Below are 23818 nucleotides of genomic sequence, written 5' to 3'. Positions count from 1 at the left end.
AAATAAACTACACAATATTAAAGAAGGAAATGCTTGAAGTTTGTTTAATTACATGTTTCAACTAAACCAAAATGAATCACCAAAATAAAATACTCTTGATTCCTTATTTATTTCATTTCTGTCATATATGTCATATATTTCGCCTCAAGGTAAACCTTATTCACTTTAATGTAGGCCTAACAAACTAACTCGTATTATCTGTATCAACTGTTCAATACATTTAATGATACACCTTATCCAGCTGATAGTTTGCAATAAAACCTTCCTTGTGAGAACATCTGTCTGATGGGCAAATGTACGAGAATCCTTGAACCTCGCACGTGGGATGCGTACTGTTCAGCCCCGCCCCAACTTCATATTATTGGGAGCGTTTGTCGCGTGGAAAAGCGAAACAAACTATGGATCCAGCAACTGTTGAAGACGATTGTGAGTTTTGTCAAATGGCAAATAATGAGCGGGACACGGAAGTCTTAATGAGAGTGAGTAGCTCGGACTTTCATGAATCAAAGAGACGCTCTCAATGAACGATGTGACGTTTGCAGGACGACGCGGCGGTGTGTGTCCGTGACCGGAAGCCAGGGGCCGCTCATCACTATCTTATCATTTCAAAGGAACATATTGACAATTGTATCAAACTACAACCTGACCACATTCAACTCAGTGAGGCTTCTGTTTAAACTTTCCTTTGCTTTGTTGTCAATCATGTTTGTGACATCTATTACTCATTTGTTACATGTGTTTATAGTGGAACAAATGAAAGACATGGGAATGAGGATGCTACAGATGAACAAAGCGTCAGATTTGGAGGATATTAGGTGGACTGGTTGACTCTTGACTTGCAGTAAAGTTGATTGTTAAATGCTGCTGATGTCCCTTGTTTGTTGAATGCAGGATGGGCTTTCATGTACCTCCATTCTCATCAGTGCCTCACCTCCACCTTCATGTTTTGGCTCCATTCAGTCAGATGAGTCACCGGTCAATGCTTCGCTATGGGCCACAGTCTCACTGGTTCATCACTGTAAGTAAAGCCATCACAGGCACTGAAGAATATTTATTTTAACAGATTAATAACACACTTTCTAAGCACTTACCAGACTCCTTTACCTATATTTGGTTCTTGTGGCTTTATTATTTAGGGCTTTTTTTCTTGTTTCCCTTAATCCCAGAGCACCTGATTTGATGACACCAAAAGTGCTCTATTGTGCCCTTAAAGACCAGCTATATTATATGCATGTACAGTATGTATGTGCGTTTGATCCCTCAATTGAAGGAATACATTCCCCTAGCTCTTGATTCTTCAGGGTAAATGAGATTTTGGAGACTCTGAATCTGATTTACAAATTAACCTCTGATTTTAAGTCTACTATGGATATTTTGTTTGTTATAGGTCGACAATGTGCTTTCTCAGCTGAAGACAGAAGGAAAAGTAAAATGAAGAGTAAATATGGAATTATAGTGCTACAATGATTTTATACTCTGATATCATTTATTTGTACAGTGCATATATTGTATTATAATCCACCTATTGTAGGCAACATGCCATCCATCAATTTAGGCATTTCCCTATGAATAAATTAAATGTTTAATCTGTCATTAATGTGCCTATTTTATTATGTTGTTACTGTGTCTCGGTCTTGGACGCCACATTTTGTTCGCCACATTATGCTCACAATGTGTGACTCTGTGGTGGCATCAGCTCCTGTAGGTGTGGCCTGCTGGAGCAGCAGCATCACAGAGAGGGAGAGGAAGAGGCTGGACAGAGTCATCAAGAAGTCCAGCTCCGTCCTGGGCTGTGCTCTGGACTCGGTGCAGGAGGTGGGGGACAGAAGGGTCCTGGCTAGATTCACATCTATGCTGGACCATGAGTGTCGCCCCCTGCAGGACACTCTGTCCACTCTGGAGAGCAGCTTCAGTGAGAGACTGATCCACCCTCGCTGTGGGAGGGAGAGGTTTCACAGGTCTAAGGAAGGAGAGTCTAAGGACAGAGGACCCTGGGACATCGTCCCTCGCCACCACAGACATTGTCTGACTTCATCGCCACCACAGACATTGTCTGACTCCATCGCCACCACAGACATTGTTGATTCATTTCTCCCTGTGGCCCTCAGAGGCAACTGTTGTTGTGATTTTGGGCCTTACAAAAATAAATTGATTTGATTTGATTTGACAGGTCTTTCCTTCCTGCTGCTGTCAGACTTTATAACAAACATTGTTAGTCCTGAACACTCGCAATACTGACCTAACCATGTGCAATTCCGTCATATGTGCAATTACTGTCGTGATTCATGTGCAATTACTGTGAAATTCATGTGCCCTCGTGACACATATTCATGTGCAATTACTGTCATGATCACATGCAAAGGTATTTATGTATTTATTTATTTTTATCTTTATTATTTTCCCCTCCATCCCTTGTTGGGAAATGGGAGGTTTTGTCTATGGGGGTTTTTGTTTATAGGAGATCTTCTACTGAGAGTGTTTTTAAAACTTCCTATAAGTGATCTGTTCTTTTCTTCTGTATCTACCTCTGTATCTACCTGCATTGCATCAATGAAATTTCCCCATGTGGGACAATAAAGGAATATCTTATCTTATCTTATATAATGTTTTATATCTATTGTAAGATACTGGCATGTTTTAAAGATCACTTTTCCAGAACATTATCTCGTTGCACCACTTGATGTCACTCTAGGGCTAAAATGAAGTATTCACGTATGTAATAAAGTAATAAAGTATGTTGCATGAAACACAAATCACATTGATAAGCATGTTGTTTAAAAAGTATTTACATTGTGTGGAAAGAAAGGATTATTATGAAGCTCTTTGTCTCACCTCAACTTTTGGTTTCTAAACACTAGCAATCCTCCATCACAAATATCAATATGCAATCAGGTATTGGTATTTATGGATATATCCATAAATCCTCGTTGGAAACTGTGCATTATACCAGAAAGACCAGAATTGGCCAATTAGATCTGGGGCCATGGACATATGCATAGCATAAGCGATCAAATAAAAATAAGTTTATACTTAAGATAAGATATTCCTTTATTGTCCACACATGGGGAAATTTCGTTGTTGCAACACAGGTAGATACAGAGGAAAAGGACAGATAACGTATAGGAAGTTTAAAAAACACTTAATAGAAGAACTCTTAAAAACAAAAACTCTTATAAACAAAAACTATAGACAGAACAGAATACTTGTGAATACAATGTGAATAGAGATGTCTAAATGAGACTTTTGCTCGTTTAAACTCTTTTCCCCAGCGTTAGTTCATACTATAGAGTCTATACTATGGACTGACCTGGATTGTGACGCTGGATTCTTGACATTTACGTTAACGTGGTGTAGCCCCGCCTCTTTTACAGTCAACAACTGGAATCCAGCTATTTTATTTTCGTCAACCAGCTTTGCTTACGCTGCTAACCATGGGAATTTCGTGAAATAAATGGAGAGAATTGACCTTTTTGTGCCGATGTTTGCATGGGACGTGTTCATTGGAAAATAAACCATCGAAAAAGGACTGAGCAACCACTGCAAGTTAAAGGGCCATCGAGAGCGAAGTGATCGCGCTGCACACCGTCCATTAGCCGCTTCGCCTAGCACCAGAGCTAGCACCAGAGCTAACACCAAAGCTAGCATCAGAGAGCACTAGACCTAGCACCAAAGCTAGCATCAGAGCTAGCACTAGAGCGAGCATCAGCGCTAGCACGGCTAACAGCAGAAACAGCGTTAGCTGCAGTGAACAGCTGCTCAGATAACCCGAGCCTTCAGCTGTAACGGAGCTCATACACGGCCGCGGACAATGCTTCGCCCCTGACAGTGGTGAGTGTGCAAATATAGTATCTGCTGATAATGACATGTGTGTTACACATTATAATTAACATTAGCGGTGTGAGGGGAGTGCACACGGGCTGCTATTGGCCCGGGGGCAGCAGTAACAAACACGACCACACCTGGGTCCGTTTCTCCCTCACTCCTCACTCCTTCGTCACTTTTCTGAATCTATCAGCTTTGAGAAACACATGTGTATTCTGAGTAAAACGTGGACACTCTGCTTTTCAGAGAAGAGTGCGGCCCTGTTGGTTGTCACTAGGGGAGACCACAGCCCATCACCAGAGGAGTTCAGGTGCAAAGACATCCTCCACTGATGCACCCCTGGTTTTGACCTGCCACAGCTTCCACCATGATGCCAGTGAGTAAAGTGTGAGCTTATGCTGCAGGAGCACGATGACAGGCCAGCTGAGCATGATACTTTATACATACATTAAATTATGTCTTTCATTTTTGTACTGTTATGGATATTCTTTTTATGGATTGGAAATTGTTTTAAAATAATCACACGCTGCAGGGTGTAGAGTTTTGGAGCTGGGTGTGTATTCATGTTCTATGTCAATAGAGTTCAAAGCAGCTTGTGGCCCAGAGAATTGACTAACCCCTGAATGGTAATAATGCTTTGTTGGAGCTCCATTGTTGCTTATAGTGCTGACTGAGAATACAGTGAAGGATTGTGGGAAGGACTGACTTCAGCCTCTTTGGCCTCAGGGAGGGGAACATGAACTTGATTACAGGATAAGTTTACACAAATATAGGTCTCCTCAGTATAAAAAAAGGTGGTGTTCAGTTTTGATCCACTTCTGTCTCCATCGGCGTGTGTGCTATTATCCCTTTAAATTTCACTGCAGCTTTAATTTCAGCTGAAAATAAATCGTCATCATAATACAAATCATATCGCTGATCAATATGTATTTCCTTGTTAAAAAAAAAAAAGGAATTTGCTGCTGTGTTTGAGCTCAAATCCATATGTCTCTCGTCTGCTTTTCATTTGTTGAGCTTGTCGTTTCTGTGGCTAAATTGTCTGCATTGTGTGAAGTTAGAATGTGGCAATCGCTACGTAAAATGTCACAGTAAACACTAATACACAACCTGATGCCACTGACACAATAACCCTAAAGCAGGAGTAAACCCTTTTTTGAACGTGCAATGATCAAAAACATGTGCCGCAACTAATAAAAAGCTAAATGGAACACGCTTCACTAGTTGGTATCTATAATTAGACACAGAAATTACTTATTTGAGTCATCTGCATAATGATGCCAGAAGCTTCATAAATATTGTTCTGGCTATTTCTTATTGGACAATATATCAAAATTGTAATTTTTTCAACATGTTTATGTGGCAAGTGTTTTTTTCTCAAACTGTTAATTTTTGTCAACTCTACTGAAACAAACCTTCAGCAGAGCATTTGTCTCTGTTGCCGTGTCTGTTAGAGTGGACATTTGCATCCAGTGACCTCGATTGGCTACTACGAGCTATCAGAGTCAAAAAGCTGGTGAAGCAGAGAAATCCCTTGGATCTCGCGAGACCGTGGCAGCCAGTGAGGCCTCTGCAGATCTGGGTCTGTGTGGCTGCGTTTGACTAATGCTGTTGTTAAGAGGAACTTTTGAGCTGAGGAGACTGTCAAGTGGCATTAATCTCAGGCTGCAGTGGAGTTGGCCTGGGATAGACTCACAGGGGACATAAACATGGCTTTGTACTTGTTGTTGCTTTTTTTAGTCAATGTGATGCGGCGCTGCATAAAAATAGAACTGGAGTCACCACAACGTTACACATATAAATAGCTCTTTCTACAGTGGTGGTTGTTCTCCCCCAATTCAGTTTAAATGGCTGACAATAGTGGTACAATTTCATTATATCTGCATTAGCTACATAGTAACCTACATATGTGTGTTCCAGCATTTAATCCCCAGTTCTCTCCTATGGCATTCAGTGCTGTTTTAGTGTTAGCTCAATCACATGTTGGGTGATGGGTTAATTTCCCCATTATATTTATCATATTTCAAGACACAATCCATCCTTCCACAGCAACTCCACGTGTAGCTGTTTTCCTGTTGGGAAGGTGAAGATTTTACAAAAGCCTTCAAGGACATCTGTGGCATTAATATATCAAATGTTGAACTCATTTTAAGCCATTACTGCACAGAATGTAGTACAGAATGGATAACCTTTCATTATTGTATAAAACGTTTAAGTGCTGTTGGCATTCTTTGCACCAATGTAGCATCAGTATTGTAGCAAAATGTGCCAATGCTTCTGAAGAGTGTCTTACACCTGGGACAGACATAAGATGTTGTGAGGATTCATTATAAATTAACTATTTACGAGGGCTGTAATCTTTCAGTTGTTTAGTCGATTAATCGGTCGATTTTTATGAAGATTTTGGAGTATCAATGATATCAATCTAACTTGTGTATCCCTAACACAAAAATACACCGGTTACAGTACCTTTCTGTGCAATTGTAGTCTTTTGAGTGCAGGTTGGCTTAGATACATGGAGATACTTCATAGTTTTTATAGATTTTGCTCTGTTTGGCCACGCCCCCTTGTAGTTGACTAATCGGTCGATGGGGCATGTCTTTAGTCTACTACAGCCCTACAATTTACAATATTTAATTGTATTTAATTGTAAATTTAATAGCTAATTGTGCTTAATAGACCTATCTACCTATATATCAATTGACTAGTTGTATACTGTATTTTGATCATCGTAATTATTATCTGGACTATACAAACTCTAAAACACATGCTAAAAGACCTTGTGTAACAAAGACAGCGGCAATATTTATTCAAAATGTCAGATTTTCCTCAGTGATACACTTTATGAACATTTTCTACGTAGAAGCCATCAGTCACCATATTTCAACCTAAATATTATCTTCCTTTGGTTGATAATGTGATGAAAAAGTTTCAAAATCAATAATCATTTGTGTAGTCCAAAAAATAAAGTTAGTTACAGCTCTCGTGTTGTCATGTAAGTTTATTTCCCGTAGAGACGAGAGACCCTGTGGCACGCGTCCTCTTCCTTCCCCAGATATGTCGCCACATTCATTAGCTCAGGGAGATGCCATCTTTGGGACACTTGCCATTAGACCTGGCAAAGTTCTCCTCCTCCATCAGTCACCAGCCTCTGTCCTTTTTTGGGGCTGTTTGTCGCTCCCTCCCTCGCTCTCTCTCCCTCCCGCCTCTGAATTACACACAGACCAAAGTGTTTTTCCTCCCAGCCTCCTCTGCAGCACTTTTCAAATCCACGGACCGCCGCTCTGTGTATCAGGATGGCATAACAATTAAGTCTTTTACGGCCGATCCCGCAGCTGCAATGATGAAGCGTTTTGTGACTATAGTGTTGCGTAGCCTGGTCAGCCTGTCCAAGGAGAATCGCATTTGGGCAAAGGAGCATCCGCGGGCGCCAAAGGAGATCAGGAGGAAGCGGGGGGCAGCCAAGAGAGCGGCGAACATGGGCAGACACAACTTAGTGAGAGCGGTTGGTCAATCACGCTTTGTACATGGTTTAATGAATGAGCTGTATCCTAATCTATTGATCTCTTAACGGTTTAATTATGGCTATTGCAAAGTATGACTGTGTTTTAGTTTTTACTTCATAATCTGTCTTAATACTTTTGTCCATCCTGATTAGGGCTGCACAGTTTAGATTTGTGATTTATGTTTTGATAATGGGATTTTGTCCAAAGTCCACATTTTAAACTCGTCCAGGAGCATTGACGATGAAAATAATTATATCATTTTATTTGTATAGCTCTTTTCAGAATCATCATTACAAAGTGCTGTGAACGGACAAACGATATGTTTGTAGAGCAGTTTTAATGCAGAATAAGACGGTGCATTTTGTTGTTTGTGGAGGAAATTATGGTAGTTTGTGATTTGCAAATCGCGTTCATTCAAATGTGCTTTCGATTCGACTGTGATTAATCTTTCAGCTGTAATGTTGATCCATCTCAAAATGGTATAACGTAATTGTTACTATTTTATCTGTTTTCTGACTAACTTCACTGCTGGATGCGTTTTTATTTGTCAGGTAGAACATTTTTGTTGTATTTAGGTGGAGGTAACGCTCTGCCATTGAGTATCTGCAGAGTAATTATTGTATTGTAGCATCAAGGACATCATTTTATTTATTTATTAGCCTTTATTCAACCAGGTAAGAAACCCATTGAGATCGAGACCTCTATGACAAGCGTGACCTAAAATGTACCAGAAACAACATACATTTCCTGCCGTCTTTGCAGCTATACTGTTAAAGCTGCACTCCCTGTTGAGAGTTGGTTCAATGCCACAGCTAAAGTATTGGACACATTATAGGATTTTGTAAAGCGACAGGAGTGAGACCTTTAGCAGAAGTCCCTGAGCTCCAGCGAGTTTCCAATTTGGCTGAAATGTAAACCATTATGCAGCCGACTGAAGAGGCATGAGCAGAGTCTCCAGCAAATGTCCACCAAACACTGTCGTCATTAAAATGAGTTGTTTTTCTTCTCTTGTTGTCTCAGCTTAATAATTGCTCAGCTGTGTTCAAAATATCTCCATTGCAGTCGACGTTTGCAGTTATTTTCTACATTAGCCACTCATTGATCATTTAGAATCGAATCATTCTAAAATTCATTTGTCATTTGGGGACATATGGGGACATAATGGTAAAAAGTGTATCACAATGTTTCCCTTGTATGATAACAATTTCTGATTCAGTATTCTTTTTAGTTCTAACAACAAATACATATTTCCTCATATTTAATAAATAAGACTTGACTTTTATTGCCTGTAGACCTGTTCAATAAAATATGTCAAGCTGAGCAACGGACGATCTGAAACACTTTTAAATATAAAAAATGGATATTAAAAGGCACAATGTAGCGCATCAGACATTCACTGACGGATTTAAGAACAAACCTAAGTCTGGATTTATTTATTTTGCCAGGAATGTCTTTTTGAGATGACTAATCACCTTTTTCAAGTCATAACATCATCACACGTTCAGACAATCACAAGAATGTTTTTTCTAAAAAATGTTTTCTCATTTCCAAACCTGTCAGCGTTCATTTAAATTCACCTTGGGGATCAGTTCTTTTACTTTTTCCAGACCTTTTGTCGAGAGGGAAGAATGTTGAAATGCTACTTTACCATCGAACATATACAGAAAATATAATTGAGTTTTGAGATCGCAAAAATAATCGTTTTCATCTGTTTTTGAGCGTCTTTCTTTCAAACATCGTATCATTCTTTTTTAAATATTGCTAATAATAGTGTTTCACATTCAATATTATCTTGGGTATCACCACATTTCTTTTGTCATTTTGCATCTTTGTTGTTTCTCAATGTTTTTTCCACTTCCCAGAGTCTATATCAAAGAGCACGTATTGAGAACGTATTGCACTCCACTTTTGTATGAATCAAGTGTATTTAAACAAGTGTATTTGCTGATATGGCCGCTTATGGTCTCATTCCCCGTTACAAAGTCAGCCAATCCCTTATAGTTTGATCCAAAGGTCACATTGCAGCGACTGTGCCGTGTCACCTTCAGTAGTTCGACAATGTTTAGATCTGCGTCGTAATCCCGGCGCACGTACAACATCCCAGGGCTTTGAAAGACGTCCAAGAGTTTAAGCATTTTCCTAACCGTCAGACGTGCGTTAAAGGGGACTTCGCTCATGCGTCGCCGTTCGTGTGAGGGCTTGTGTTGCTATGCGTCGACTCGACCTGCCGTGGTCTGCTCATGGAAGCTCTAATCGCAGTTAACAGCGGCGTGACATGCAGAGGCTTGAGTCCAGCGCACAGACAGTGAACTCCAAACTGTGGTGTCAGCACTGTGTCTTTTTGTCCCGCACGGCAGAGGGTTACGCAGGGCCCCAGAACAACTGTTAACGTGCATCGTGTTATGTAGATTATGTAGTTAATCGATCATTCACGACAAAAAAGAACTAAACGGCAGTAATCGTGACTATGTATAATTGTACATTTTATCTGGACTATACAGACTAAAACATATACAAAAGGTGCTTTTATAACGCAGACCATGGTAGTTTAAAATCAAAACTCTTCTGTGACCATATTTTATCTTTTTTTTGGTGAATAATGTGTTTAAAAATCACAATCTACAACAGAAAGATCTATCGTTTTACTACTAGACAACGAATCGCAAAAATAATCGCTGACTGGATGTAAAAAAGCATTTATCTCTGGCTGTTTCCAACAATCGGGAGTAATCTTGACATTGTGATTATGAAATTTGATATTGCGATATCTCTAGTAGTAAACCAGAGTTATTTTGAGATTAGAGTTATGATTTATTTTCAAAGATTCAAGGTTCAGATTGCTAGATCTCCAGTAGCAGTAAAATTTGAGTTAAGACTGAGGTGTGCACAGCTGACACTAAAACACTTAGAACATGAGGTTTAACTATAGGTTATCAAGTTTTATACGTCACATTGCCTGAATAATTGTGATTTGTTCTTGGGCTGCAAGACTAGAAATCGCACTTTTAATGGATGCAATTAGCAAATCGTGAAGACCGTCCTCTCTGAAGTTTCATAATTTCCTCTACAAACTACAAAATATCCTGTCTTATTCTAAAAAACTGCTAACCTTGTAGTTATTATCTGTACAAGTCCTGAAATGCATAGTTTGTCAGTTCATATTCCAGTCTTTTTGTCACGTCTCCTGGACAAAGAGAATCCGATTAGTAATACAAGAATTGCAACTCTAATTGTAATTGCTATTCTTGTCAGAAAACTCCACCGTTAGATATTTTTCCCCAAATCGTTCAGCTCTCATTAGTTCCGCATCGGTCCCTGGAGCTGAACAATGCCAGATTTCCAGGGCCAAAGTAGCACGTCACGTTGTTTCCTTCTCATTCACACGATTTATTTCCGTCTCTCGCAGATGATTTTGACCGTTTACCTCAGCGACGGGGAGCAGGCCGTGACTGAGGTGCCGATCACCCCGGAAACCACCTGCCGAGACGTGGTGGAGTTTTGCAAGGAGCCGGGCGAGAGCGGCTGTCACCTGGCCGAAGTCTGGAGGGGCAACGGTAAGAGGAGATGTCAGCGTTACTCGGTTAATCCATAATCAACATGATTTAAATCACAATATAAACAAGAACTAATAATAACTGTGAGAATCGTAAGAAGCAAAAATAAGTTAATTTGCCAGAAATGTAAACCTATACGCTAAATGCTTTTAATCTGGTGTTTTTGTCTTAATATCGTTATGTTTTCAGTCTGAAAGTTTGATTTGATAAGTCAAGTGACCTATTAGACAATGTGCAAGAAAGTGAATGAAATGTTCCCCTGTTGTTTGGTCATAGGTTCAATAATCGTGATATTTCTTCTCACAATAACTGTAAGCATTTGTTATTGACATTCCTAAGCTGTAAGAAGTGATCCAGTAAAACCACAACCTCATAAAGGAATGATAAATGTCTCATGCTGATTAGATTTGGGAGCCTGGTTTACTCTGAGATTAGTTGGGATTTGCGCTGGCACAGTCTGTGGCACCGACACAACATTTTTCTCATTTTCATCCACAACACGCCCATGTTATCAGCATTTTTCACTCGGGGCCACACCCTGCTGGGAACAACATCCCGGCTGGAAGCTTTATGAACCAACGTTATGTCATAGATTTGGCTGGATCTTCTTTAATACAGCTGTCTGGAACCAAAACCTCTTCAGTGCTTTCACTTACTTTCACTGAACTAAATCATATTCTACTGCTCAGGAAATGTTTTTATACAGACTTATTTTGTGTTGTGCGTAACATTTTCCCCAATTCTAAATGATGTGGTTATTTCTGCAGAGCGAGCGATCCCCTTTGAGCACATGATGTACGAGCATCTACAGAAATGGGGACCTCGGAAACAAGAAGTCAAGTTCTTCCTCCGACACGAAGACTCTCCGACGGAGGGAAGCGATCAAGGTAAACGGAGTGTCATTTATGTTTAATCAGGGTCTATTCATGCCAGGACTCATGCTTAGTCATTATTGTCGAATATGACTTTTGTCGAATTTATTTTAAGAAACTTTACTTACTGTATGAGCTGTTACACTCACAGTACTTAAAAATTCATCTGCCAAGTTCATTACTGTTGTATAAATTGTATTTCTCAAAATCCATGTTGTAAGTAATAAATATAATCTTTTCAAAAACAGGGAGTCAGCAGTCTCAGGACCAAAGCAGTCGCAGAGGAGGAAACTCTGGAGAGAAGCACAATGAGAATGGGGTAAGACTTGACTTCTGCCTCATGTTGGGTGCTTCATGCACACATCTTGTAGATAGTTTTTAAAGGGGTCCCATCATTGAGCTGCCGAGTCACTTTTATAAGAGCAGCCTCTGGCTCAGTGTTTCCACTGGCATCTGTCTGTCCCAGATTTTACAATGGGCAAGTGTTACGGTCAGAGAACCTTTTAGTTCTACCTCAAGGGTCTGAGTGAAAATCCAAAGAAAAACAATCTGTTATTGCAACATTTCTTTACTACAAAAGCTATTGTATGAGGGATATTTGTGACTGCAAACATGTGGTAGTTGTAGTAAGCTGGCATTCATCTTAATTCAACAAACTTGATCTGCTGACACATATTTCCTCTTGTCTAGACCAAATAAAGTTAACAAATGATAGTCAGTCTTATTAATGTGTATTAGAGGATTATATTGGTAGTGGTGCATCCCGATGATATAACCAGCCCTAAGAGGATCATTGCATTGGTGTTTTCTATGGGCCACTGCCCAAACCCCAGGGGCTTTGTGTCCACCGAGCAGAGCTGATTGTCCTCTTGAGAGGCCACTGCATCTTAAAGAGCAGAGCTGCCCCAGGGCAGTGACAAGAACCATCTTAAAAAAGGATGCTGTCGATGGAGGAGAATCACACGTTTCATGGCTTAGGGAATTCAAATATTTTAGATGTTAATATGGTGATTATGTAAGTAGTGGGTTTACCTTGTCACGGCATGTGTGTGTGTGTGTGTACTTGTGCGTGCGTGTGTACATGTGCGTGTGTGTCCCTGGGCTGAACTGTCACTGATGCTCTGCTGCTCAGCTTTAGTGTCTTTGGGGGCGATTGCTTCCCCCGCACGCCACATCAGACTCACCACTTCCTCAGACTGGTCAGGGTGATATTTCTGTGGTTTTATCTCCTTTATATCTCTATGAATCACACCTAAAATGCGGCCAGTTGTTTCGTTTTAGTATTTGACTTTTATTATTATTAGTGTAAAACGCACACTGACCATTACATCATAACAAGAATAAACTATGATGTCTTTTGTAACAAGTCTGTAAACTAGAACTAGAATTTGCCCACATGACCGACTAAAGATCAGTATGACAAAATGTGTTCTACATACAGTCCTAAGTGGACACAGTATGAGAGGTTTTGTGAGTTTAACAGTTCTCATGATTAGACAGTCCATCATGTTCCTTTACTCAGTCAGTATTTGTGAATTGTTTTGTTTTGTAGGTGGGGAACCAGCGTGTGGAGCTCACGCTGTCAGAGCTGCAGGAGATGGCCACACGGCAGCAGCAGCAGATTGAGGCTCAGCAGCAGATGCTCGTTGCAAAGGTAGCAACAGTTGTTTGAAATCCAATCACTACAAGGGGCAATGTTCATCTGACTGCAATAAATACGTATGATCTCAACGTGATATGTGCAAAACCAAGTGACTTACCAAGACTTGATATTCATTACGTTTGAAATGTACATAATCTTTTGTTAAGTGCTGGGATATCACTTGAGTTTGATATAAAACCCATGGCTCAAAAGGTAGTTACACAGCTTTTGTGGTAGCAGAGCAAAAGTAGGCCCCCTCAAAGCCCTGCAGTCATTTGGAAACCTGGGACTGTCATTTCCTATTTTCTGACAAACTGGAGCAGTTCTCAGTGGGACGGAAAAGTCATTTGACCCTTTCTTAATCCGCAGACAGTCTCGACACAACATCACCGTCTGACTCGGAGTCTAGATCACTGGCGTCTTTAAGGAATAGAGCTTTTTGTTTCTTTGCACTTTCACCAATGACGTTTTGTTTTTTTCACAGGAGCAACGTCTGCGTTATCTGAAGCAGCAGGAACGGCGGCAGCAGCAGACCGTTTCAGAGAGCGAGAAGCTGCAGCGGCTGAAGGAGCGGGTGGAGAGCCAAGAGGCCAAGCTCAAGAAGATCAGAGCCATGAGGGGCCAAGTGGACTACAGCAAGGTCATCAACGGAAACCTGTGTATGTATTATCACACCAAAGAAAGTTATGATATGGCCTTTTGAATATATATATATATATATATATATATATATATATATATATATATATATATATATATATATATATATATATATATATATATATATATATATATATATATATATATATATATATATATGAGAAAAAAAACAAAAGTATGACACGCAGAATGAACATGGTGTAAATATGTCTCTTTTCACTGTAAAGGTAATGCTTCCATTCCATTTTATAAGTGTGCACTGATTTGAGCCCAGCAGTTCATTTGACTGCTGCCAAAAGTAACAATCTATTGTTTCCATTGCAGGAGTTTTAAGTCCAAATAGTTATTTAGCATAGTTTAAAGGTCAACATAGTTTAAAAGTCAAGTTGAATGTTATATTAAAATAACTTGCAGTGCTTTATTTATCATACTTAAGCTGTTAAAAGTAACATTATGCACCATTTTATAAACCGGCAGCCAAGAGCTCATTCAACTTTCTATGAATCAAAACTAACAATGTCAGTAAATATTGATTTTACTGGTTGTAGAGTTGAACATGTTAACCTCGTATACAAAAAGTCTTACTCTTAAGTGTTGAAACTAAGTCGCACGTTGTTTTCCAGCGGCGGAGATCGAGCAGGTGACCGGTCTGTTCCAGGAGAAGCAGTCGGAGCTGCAGTCCGCTGTGCTGAGAGTGGAGCAGTTGAGCCTGCAGCTGGAGGACCTGCGCCGGGGGAAGCTCAACGGAGTCCCGAGCACCTTAGCGGGAGCAATGACCGGCACCGCCGCACTCGAGCTCAAGAAACTCTATCAAGAGCTGCAGGTAATGAGAAAGGTCATTTGTGCTGACGAAGAAGGATCTAATGTTAAAGGCGCTGGACCCATTTGTTTTTAATGTAATTATAAAAGCAGCTCTTAGGGTCAAATTGAGACCGCCGTGTACTGTCTGCATCTAATTATAGAGCGTTTTACTGTACATGAAGCAGGAAGTGTGCTGTTAAGATGCAAGCTGTCAAGTTGTTAAAAGCCCTTATAAACTCATCACAGTGAATACTTATGATGCTGGGAATGTAGTAGGTAAGTGAGCAATACGCAAAAAGACAGAAAAATCAGGAGCAGTACCTTTTTTAAAGTTTTTTGTTTGTTTGCAAAAAGGCACAATAGTAGAGTAGCGTCATTATTAACCACAGACCATGTCAAATTATCGGCACAAAGGCAAATAATTCAAACATTGACCTCCATTTCTTTATAAATCTATGGGCTTTTTAGAATGTTGTAATGTCACTTAAACCCAGAAATCATGGATTGACTGATATTAATAACTTTTTCTGTTTTAGATTCGCAACAAATTGAACCAAGAGCAAAACAGCAAGCTCCAGCAGCAAAAGGAGCTGCTCAACAAACGCAACATGGAAGTGACGCTGATGGACAAGCGCATCAGCGAACTACGAGATCGCCTCTACAAGAAAAAAGCTGAGGCACGTCAAAAAGAGAACCTCCCTGTAAGACTAGACGTACATAACACATACAAGTGAAGACAATATTTCAGTTAATGGGACTGACAGTTATAGATTTGTAAGAGGATTAGCCAGCGGCTTCTCTAAAACGTGTTGTTTTACAGCTCAACAGAGCCAACGGGCCCCCTTCTCCTCAGCCGGCCCCTGGGACACTGGGGAGGGTGGCTGCTGTCGGGCCGTACATTCAAGTCCCGTCGCCTGGACGTCAGGAAGGATACGCTTTACCCCCAGAACCACTGAAGCCGCAGAGCCTCAGCGTCAACAACCAAACCAACCAGGGACGCCCCAAGTCAGGTTAGTTACATAGTACATGCATGTGTGTGTGTGTGTGTGTGTGTGTGTGTGCTTGCTTTTGTATATTATGTAGAGCTTACACCAACAATGTGCTACTGTTATACTTAATACTTTCTACACCCTGCATGCTGCTTTTTCCTCCTGCCTTGTCAGTTTTCCACCTGAATAGTTTCTCTGTAGCTAACTGCCTCTCTCGTCTATGTTGTCATGTACACTGTTGTCTCTCCCTTCTCTCATGTCACTGCTGTCTTGTCTTTGTTATGTCTGTTTGCTTGGGTGGGTGGGGCGACGCTTCTCGGGCAGATGGTGTGCGAAAGCCCCCCGGCCCTTGGAAGGTTTCTGATTTAGACATCGTAGTGGACCCGGTGCCTTCGTCCAATGAAAAACAGCAGCCAGGCCCCGTAGCTCCGTCTGGCTCTGACGGCTCGTCCCGTGAGTGCACAGTGCTGCGTAGGCACAAGGATGGCACCTGCTGAACCTTCTCTCTAGAGTCCTACAATCCTCAGCAGCTAGGACACTTTACTCCATCTATTCTTGGCTTTCTCAATTTCTTTCAAGTAATTTTTTGTTTTTTTTAAATAAATTACATCAATTAAGGTTATGGATTTTCTTTTCTATTCGGTGATAAAATGGACAATAATTCCTGAGTTAGGAGAAAATGCCTATTATTATGATGATGATGATTATGATGATGATTATGATGATTATTATTAGGTTTTCTTTTGGCCCATGAGTCTGCCCACAACAGATCTAACTTTAATGATTTAAATTTAAGTGCTGCTGATACTTTCTGCACACATTTGTGCCATTCTTTTCTGAGATGGTTCACTGAGTCGAGTGCCCTGACTTGTTTCGACTTTGTTGTGATGTATTTTACAAATAGTCTAACTTTTAACTTCACCTCATTCTCACATTACTAACGTTTAACATGCCCAAGAATACTTCTCGTCCATGTTAAAGAAATCAGATTTAATATTGAAACATTATTAACCGTTTTTTATTTTTAAACATTTGGTTCTTATTATTCAGTTGCTTTTTTGTTTTATTATTATTTTTTTCCTTTTGCCTTGTAAAAAAGTATTTTACAGTTAATATATAAAAAAAAAAAATGTAAGTACTAACGACTACAAACGACTACAAAACAATTAAATCCCTTTATTTTTTGCAGATCATTTCATCCTCTTGATCACAAAACAACATTCTACTAATTGTTTTTGAGACGATTTTTGACAAGATTTTTCTTGGTAAATTTGGGTCATTTATAATGTTGGATTAATTGGATGAGATACAAAAAATTCCAAGCATTCCATTTATTATAATTTTAGGTCAAACAGATACATAAAGAATAAACAAAGCCTGTTTGATCTATCTTTGGTTCAGAAGTTCGCCGAAAATGCTGGTCTTTCTCATTCCATCTCACGAACAGCATTATGATTTGTAGTTAATTTTCCTTTTATTCTCTCTAGCAAATGACGCTGGATGGCCGACTATTGGCAAGGCGAGCACTCTGAAGCCCCCAGAGAGAAGAGACTCAGGAAGTGACACTCAGGGCAAGAGCCCCCCAGGCTCCACTGTGGCTCCAGGTGCAGAGAAGGTCAATATCTCATTATTTTATTCATTTTTCTGTTTGGATTACAATGTAGATGAAAACATTGACTTTTTGTCTTGTTCTTGTTTGTCTGTGCCACAGGTACTGTCCGTGTCGTCTCCAGGCGTGTCAAAGCCTCAGCCGCCTCCTTATGGCGCCCACCTCAGCTCTGCAAACTCCGCCTGCTCCTTGGACAGACGAAAGGATGTACCCCCTCTGTCTCGCCTGTTACCTAACCCACCTCCTCCAGCCTGGCCCCGCGTCCCACCAGCCACAGGCTCGTCCTCTCAACAGATTCAGCAGCGTATCTCAGTGCCCCCCAGCCCGACCTTCCAGGCCAACATGCCCATGTTTCCTCCCAGTCTTAGCGAGCGCCTCGACCCCCCACCCGCTGTGGCAGTGCGCCCCTTTATCGCAGACAGAGGTTCACGGCCCCAGTCTCCCCGAAAAGGCCCTGCTACCATGCACTCGAGCTCCATATATCACATGTACCTCCAGCAGGCGGCGCCAAAGGGCCAGCCACAAAAACCCGCTCTTAAAGCAGGTACATTTTAAGAGTTGTGTTCTATATTTTGTTCCAAGTGTTTTAGCCTTTGTGAAAGAACAAATATTAATAACTTAATCATGTTTGTGTCCCTAGTGTATGGAAAGCCTGTTCTATCCTCCAGCTCCACTCCTCCGTCGCCGCTCCCCTTCGTCCAGGCCGGGGGGTCGTTTGTATTGCCTGGAGGTGAGGATACTTTTGAGGGAGAGTTTGATGAAATGGACGGTTTGCAGCACCTGGAGCCCTGTGCCCCTCCTCCTAGTGTGGAGAACATCCCACGACCACTCAGTCCAACTAAGCTCACACCAATGGTTCACTCACCCCTGCGCTACCAAAGCGATGCTGATCTGGAGGTACTGCGTAAAAAACTGGCCAATGCTCCAAGACCACTGAAGAAGAGGAGCTCCATCACAGAGCCAGAGGGCCCCAGTGGTCCAAACATTCAGAAGCTGCTTTACCAAAGGTTTAACACTCTGGCTGGAGGGATAGAGGGCAGCGGAGTCAGTGCGACCCCAGGGGGCAATGGTGCTGGTAATGGAACCCCATTTTATCAGCCAAATCCTCCAGCCTATCTGGGAGGAGACGCTGGTGCTGACACAGACAATGGCAACCTCCCCTCTGAGACCCAGCTTCCCCCTGCACCAGGGCCAGAGGAGGCTGGCTTCGACCCAAGTGCAGCCACTGACGATAATGATAACGAGCCGCTGCCCCCTCCGCCTGAAGGACTGAGCGATACGGGCGAGTCAGAGGAAGCTGACGAGGACAACAATAACATGGAGGGCTCTGAGGCGCTGCTGCCCAGCCCTGTGCCAGAAGTGAGCACTCCAGAGGAGAGTGGAGAGGCCTCCTCCCAGACACTGGTGAGGGAGCGACACATATACGACACATACAAGGATAAAGTGAGTCATTTTTGTATAATTGTTTTATTTTGTTGCAGGAAAAACGCACCAACTTAAAAAAGCCAAATTCGGAGCGAACTGGCCATGGTTTCAGGGTCAAGTTTAACCCACTGGCTCTTCTGCTCGACGCCTCGTTGGAGGGAGAGTTTGACCTGGTTCAAAGGATAATTTATGAGGTACAGTGTGATTGTGTGTAAAACTCCAGTGTGCATCACTAATAAAAAGTCATACAAATAAAGTCACATCATACTTTTGTGTGCTAATAGTGCCATCACTAAAAAGAGTCAATAGATGTTACATTCTTGACATATCGCAACTTTCTTACAAAGTGCAGTGTTATACAAAGTGCAGTTACTTCAAAAACCTAATTAGGTTTACAAAATTAAGAATATAAATGTATATTTAGGTGGAAAATCCAAGCACTCCAAACGATGAGGGCATCACTCCCCTGCACAACGCTGTGTGTGCGGGTCATCATCACATCGTGAAGTTTCTCTTAGATTTTGGCGTAAATGTCAATGCTGCGGACAGTGATGGATGGTGAGCTCCATTACAACAATTATAAGTCATTTTATCTTGACATAATGAAATACTTTGTTCTAAAACCACTCTCGCCTCCGTGATTCTTCCAGGACTCCTCTTCACTGCGCCGCGTCCTGCAACAGTGTTCATCTCTGCAAGTTGTTGGTGGAATCGGGAGCGGCCATATTTGCCAGCACCATCAGTGATGTCGAAACAGCTGCAGAGAAATGTGAGGAAATGGAGGAGGGCTACATTCAGTGCTCACAGTTTCTTTACGGTCAGTGGAATACATTTTACACAATAGCACACTGCAGCCTCTATTATTTTTGTTTAGTTCACAATAAACGAATCTTGTGGACTTTGTAGGTGTCCAAGAGAAGATGGGTGTGATGAACAAAGGGACTGTGTTCACCCTGTGGGATTATGAGGGTCAGAACCAAGATGAGCTCTCATTCAAAGAGGGAGATCCCATCACCATTCTGAGGCGGCAGGATGACAGTGAGACCGACTGGTGGTGGGCCAGGCTCGAGGACAACGAGGCCTACGTGCCGCGCAACCTACTCGGGGTAATGACACACAACACACAACATGATTTTATGTAGAGACTATTGTGACATAGGAGATTGTTGAGTTGATCATTTTTCTTCATACAGATTTTAGAGTAAAAATGTCCCGGGCCCGTAGAGGTGGGCAACATATCAAAAAATTGATAATATTGCAATTGTTGTTTGAAATATGCAACATTGTAAAAATAACTATTAAAAATTATTAGAGCTGGGTTGAAAAAATCGATTTTCCGATTTTGAATTGATTCGCATATTAATGACCGATTATCGATTCGTACGTCCAAAGATCGATTTTTTTTTTTTTTTTTTTTTTTTCCCCTCGGTCTAAAAATAACTCAAACAATCATGGCGTCGGAAAGAGATGGTAACGTTAGCGTAACACTTAAGACTCCTGAGACACTGAAGGCGCCGATTTGGAGGAATTTCGGGTTACGGGAAATAGAAGGGACCAACGAGCTGGACAAAAGTAAAGCGGTCTGCAAAAAGTGCGGAATTTAGGTAAAGCACAGTGGTAATACCACCAACTTAAAGAATCATCTGCGGCGGCATCACCCTAACCTGTCCTTGGGACCGCTTTTGGGTGAATTCTTAATTATTTTCAATAATAATGCACTTGTTAGTGTCCCAGTAGGAATCCACTGTTGCAGATGTAGTCACCTCAATGATGTCCTCCATTTATTGTCCTGAATTATCTTTCTTGAAGGTAGATTGACCCTTAACCTTTTCATCAGTCTTCCAGCCATCAGTAACTACTAATACTTGTAAGATTTGCTGTTTAATATTGATATAATACTAGTTTTAATATGTTGCTTCTCTACACAGTCATGAAGTGCAGGAAACGGTTCAAATACATTAACCCCCGGATCGAATCGAAATCGGATTGAATCGGATGGAATCTGAGAAAATCGGGAAAAAAATCGATTTTGAAACGTAAAAATCGGAATCGAATCGATTCTTGAAATTTGAATCGCAACCCAGCTCTAAAAATTATGCAAAATAGGCATTTTAAGAAAACAAATATTACAAACCTGCCATATATTTGCATTTTTTGGGTTAATTTTACAGTCCTATCACATTTTACACGATTCTTCAACCCTTTAAAACAACATTTACAGGCACCTTTATGCACAGTTCTGATGGTTTGCTATAACATCATCTGAATAAGTGTTTTTGCAGAGAAATAAGTCCTTTGTAATCCCCCGAGCCCTATTTAGTCAGAAGAACCACTCAGTCCCTCAGTTCTTGCCTGTGAACGTGGGTCTTACTGGATTTAAAATTGGAACATTTGAATATTAAAACATACAAAAGTCTTTTTCCCTTCACGCTGCTCCTTTTGAGCACTGTAAATCATGTAAATCAAACTGTGATGCACAAAAAGCTCAAACAAACAATTAAATTAACAGTGAAACACAATCATTCATAGTATCATAGTTATTCAGAATGAATATTAGTTACTACTTAATAATTACGAATTGTATTTTTGGAGCTACTGTGTCCAAGTGATTTCTCTTGGATCAAAAAAGGTTGTCAAAGTCAGAAAATTAATGGGACACTTTTTCTAATCAAGTTAATGTAAATGCGCTTGTATGTAAAAAAGCTTCCCGGGGGGAAAAAATCAATCAATCAATATTGAGATATTATCTTTTGTCATTATTATGTGCCCTTCATAGTTTTCTGTAATTGCGCTGCACATAAAAAACAACAACTTACTAGTCTTTAAATTATTTTTCTTGACTCTTTTCAGCTCTATCCTCGGATCAAACCTCGGCAGCGCTCCCTGGCATAGCACCTCCCTCCGCTGACCTGCGCAGACCTGCGCAGACCTGCGCAGACCTGCGCAGACCGCTGAACTCTTCACTAAAACAAAGGAGCCTGGTGCTCTGTCCCAGCAGCCGCCGCCTCCCTCGCTCACTCCCGTCTCTGAGCACCAAACTCAGACGCACACCTTTGACTCTCACAAATGCACAGATGATCAAACTAACACTCCTCAAAGCCACTCCCTCGTATTCTCTGGTTTCAGTATCGTTTATCCTCTTTTCTAATACTACCCCGACATCAAGAACAAATGTGTCCACTCGGTAGTAAAAGTGTTATCATTTAACTTCTGATATTTACAGTGCAATTTATTATCACTACATCTGAAAATGTAAAGTCATTGTTGGTAACTCGTCAAAGATTCACCGAGTCTCATTCTACTCAGTATTGATCATAACTGCTGGTCAGAACTTAATTTAGATTCATAACCCCGGATTGGCCTGAAAATACGGTTTGTAAATATATTTGATTAGAACATTACTTCACTAGAATGTCTGTAAAATAATTTAAAATAACATTGTTTAACTACCGCTGTGTACAGTTCTTTTTAGTTGAATACCTTTTATGCAGTAGTTTTATTTCTTGCGTGCTCAAATACAAAGGTTATGTGGGCCTACCTTAAATGCGTAAAGGAAATCTTTAAAGATGTTTTACCAAAAATATGTCAGATATATTAAATTCTGTGTATATTGAATGACTAAGCCTGTTCTCAAAGTGTCTTAAGGTTAGTTAGTGTTGGACCTATTGACAAAAAAAGAAAGCGTATGTTTTGTTTGCAGTTTATAAAGCCACTATGACAGAAAGTAATTTGTATCAAAAGTTGACTTCCTGATCGGGACACATGAAAGCTGCGTCTCCACATGAATTTAAATGCCGTGATGATCAACTAATGACCTTTTGTTCAACCCGTTTAACTCGATGTTGCATCCCAGTTCCTCTTGTTGAAATACAATATATTTGAGTTGTTTTTGGCAGTTCCCACTTGAAACACACTCAGGACCAACACGGTGCTGCCGACACTGCTCCACCACAAAACTAGTGATCATTCATAGTTCTATTACTTTTCCTGACAGAAAACACACTTACACACTCTTGAGTGCAGTCTGATTGTGACATTTGTTTGTTCTTGACAGAAAGACTAGGGCTTGCTGCAGACAATCCTGGACATGTGCTGTAATCGTTTTAGTTAGCTGCCTCTTGTTCAGGTTAACACGACTCCCATAACATCAAATACAGTCATAATTTATCATAATCATTCTGAACATTGCAGTCCAAGTCGACTTGTGTGTAAACCCTGAGTGAATGAGTAATATGCCGAGCGGCCTAGGCTTTGTTGCAGCGTAGACCTGTACATAGTGTGAGGGGCGAGTTACGTCTGTTTGCCGTTTGGACAACTGGGCTTTCTGTAAAAAGTACTGTACTCACAACATTCTGTAAATGGTGAACAATAAAACAAGCTCTGGCATGAACCTGTTCTACCTTTTTATGTCACATTTTCAGCCTTGTATGAAGCAAGAGAGGTAATTCTAACACTATCGTCTCAAATGTGATTGTAAGACTTTAATGTAAGGAATAATACAAATTAGGGCTAGTCTGATACAGATTTCCAATATTTGTTTTACAGTTGTCAATATAAATGCATTTTGAGGATCACAAATGTAAATAAAAAAGTTTGAGAGTTTACAAATGCTTTTGTTAAAAACAAAATTCCCCTATTTCTGTTTGAACTCATTATACTAAACTACTGAGGACAAACTGGGAATGACATTCACAGAGAATAAATAGACCCGATACTATTTACTCTCCACCACAAGGGGGCGTCACATGACCTGTCTCAACCACTATAATCCTTCACACGTCTGTAGACTGTAAAACCTGTCAATATTTACGCAACCTTTTTTTAACGATCAAACTTTGACATCAATTGCCTTTTTAGGTCAAAGTGCAGCGTGCTAATCACTTTTTTGTAAATTACCTAAAAAACCCAAACATTACATGCAAAATACTAATATGTTAAGGC

The 23818-nt window shown here is 40.6% G+C and overlaps 2 protein-coding genes across 10 annotated transcripts; both read left to right on the top strand.

Annotated features, from left to right (window-relative positions):
- The first annotated feature begins 348 nt into the window (after positions 1–348).
- Positions 349–1611, top strand: LOC140365194 (adenosine 5'-monophosphoramidase HINT3-like). Its single transcript, XM_072451471.1, has 5 exons — positions 349–479; positions 543–660; positions 746–815; positions 892–1018; positions 1388–1611. Exons 1-5 carry the CDS (start codon positions 399–401, stop codon positions 1433–1435), a joined length of 444 nt encoding a protein of 147 aa, XP_072307572.1. The 5' UTR covers positions 349–398; the 3' UTR covers positions 1436–1611.
- Positions 1612–3339: 1728 nt separating this feature from the next.
- Positions 3340–23267, top strand: ppp1r13bb (protein phosphatase 1, regulatory subunit 13Bb). Of its 9 annotated transcripts, none has more exons than XM_072442178.1 (19): positions 3340–3828; positions 4074–4198; positions 10732–10879; positions 11647–11766; positions 12000–12070; positions 13304–13405; positions 13878–14052; positions 14677–14876; positions 15391–15555; positions 15675–15864; positions 16168–16314; positions 17331–17458; positions 17555–17996; positions 18093–18856; positions 18934–19071; positions 19302–19435; positions 19528–19694; positions 19784–19983; positions 21728–23267. In XM_072442178.1, exons 2-19 carry the CDS (start codon positions 4190–4192, stop codon positions 21767–21769), a joined length of 3342 nt encoding a protein of 1113 aa, XP_072298279.1. In that variant the 5' UTR covers positions 3340–3828; positions 4074–4189; the 3' UTR covers positions 21770–23267. The 9 variants fall into 9 exon arrangements, with proteins under 9 accessions (XP_072298279.1, XP_072298271.1, XP_072298256.1 ...); XM_072442170.1 differs by having other exon boundaries at positions 4069–4198; XM_072442155.1 differs by lacking the exons at positions 3340–3828; positions 4074–4198 and adding an exon at positions 7087–7324 and having other exon boundaries at positions 15391–15531; positions 16168–16296.
- The last annotated feature ends 551 nt before the right edge of the window (positions 23268–23818 follow it).

This window comes from Eucyclogobius newberryi, unplaced genomic scaffold (assembly GCF_026437365.1).
Source record: "Eucyclogobius newberryi isolate DKJ021-1_F unplaced genomic scaffold, fEucNew1.0.hap1 SCAF_1, whole genome shotgun sequence".
NCBI lineage: Eukaryota > Metazoa > Chordata > Actinopteri > Gobiiformes > Gobiidae > Eucyclogobius > Eucyclogobius newberryi.
The sequence above is the reverse complement of the archived record's forward strand: the minus strand, read 5'-3'. Positions and strand labels throughout refer to the sequence as shown.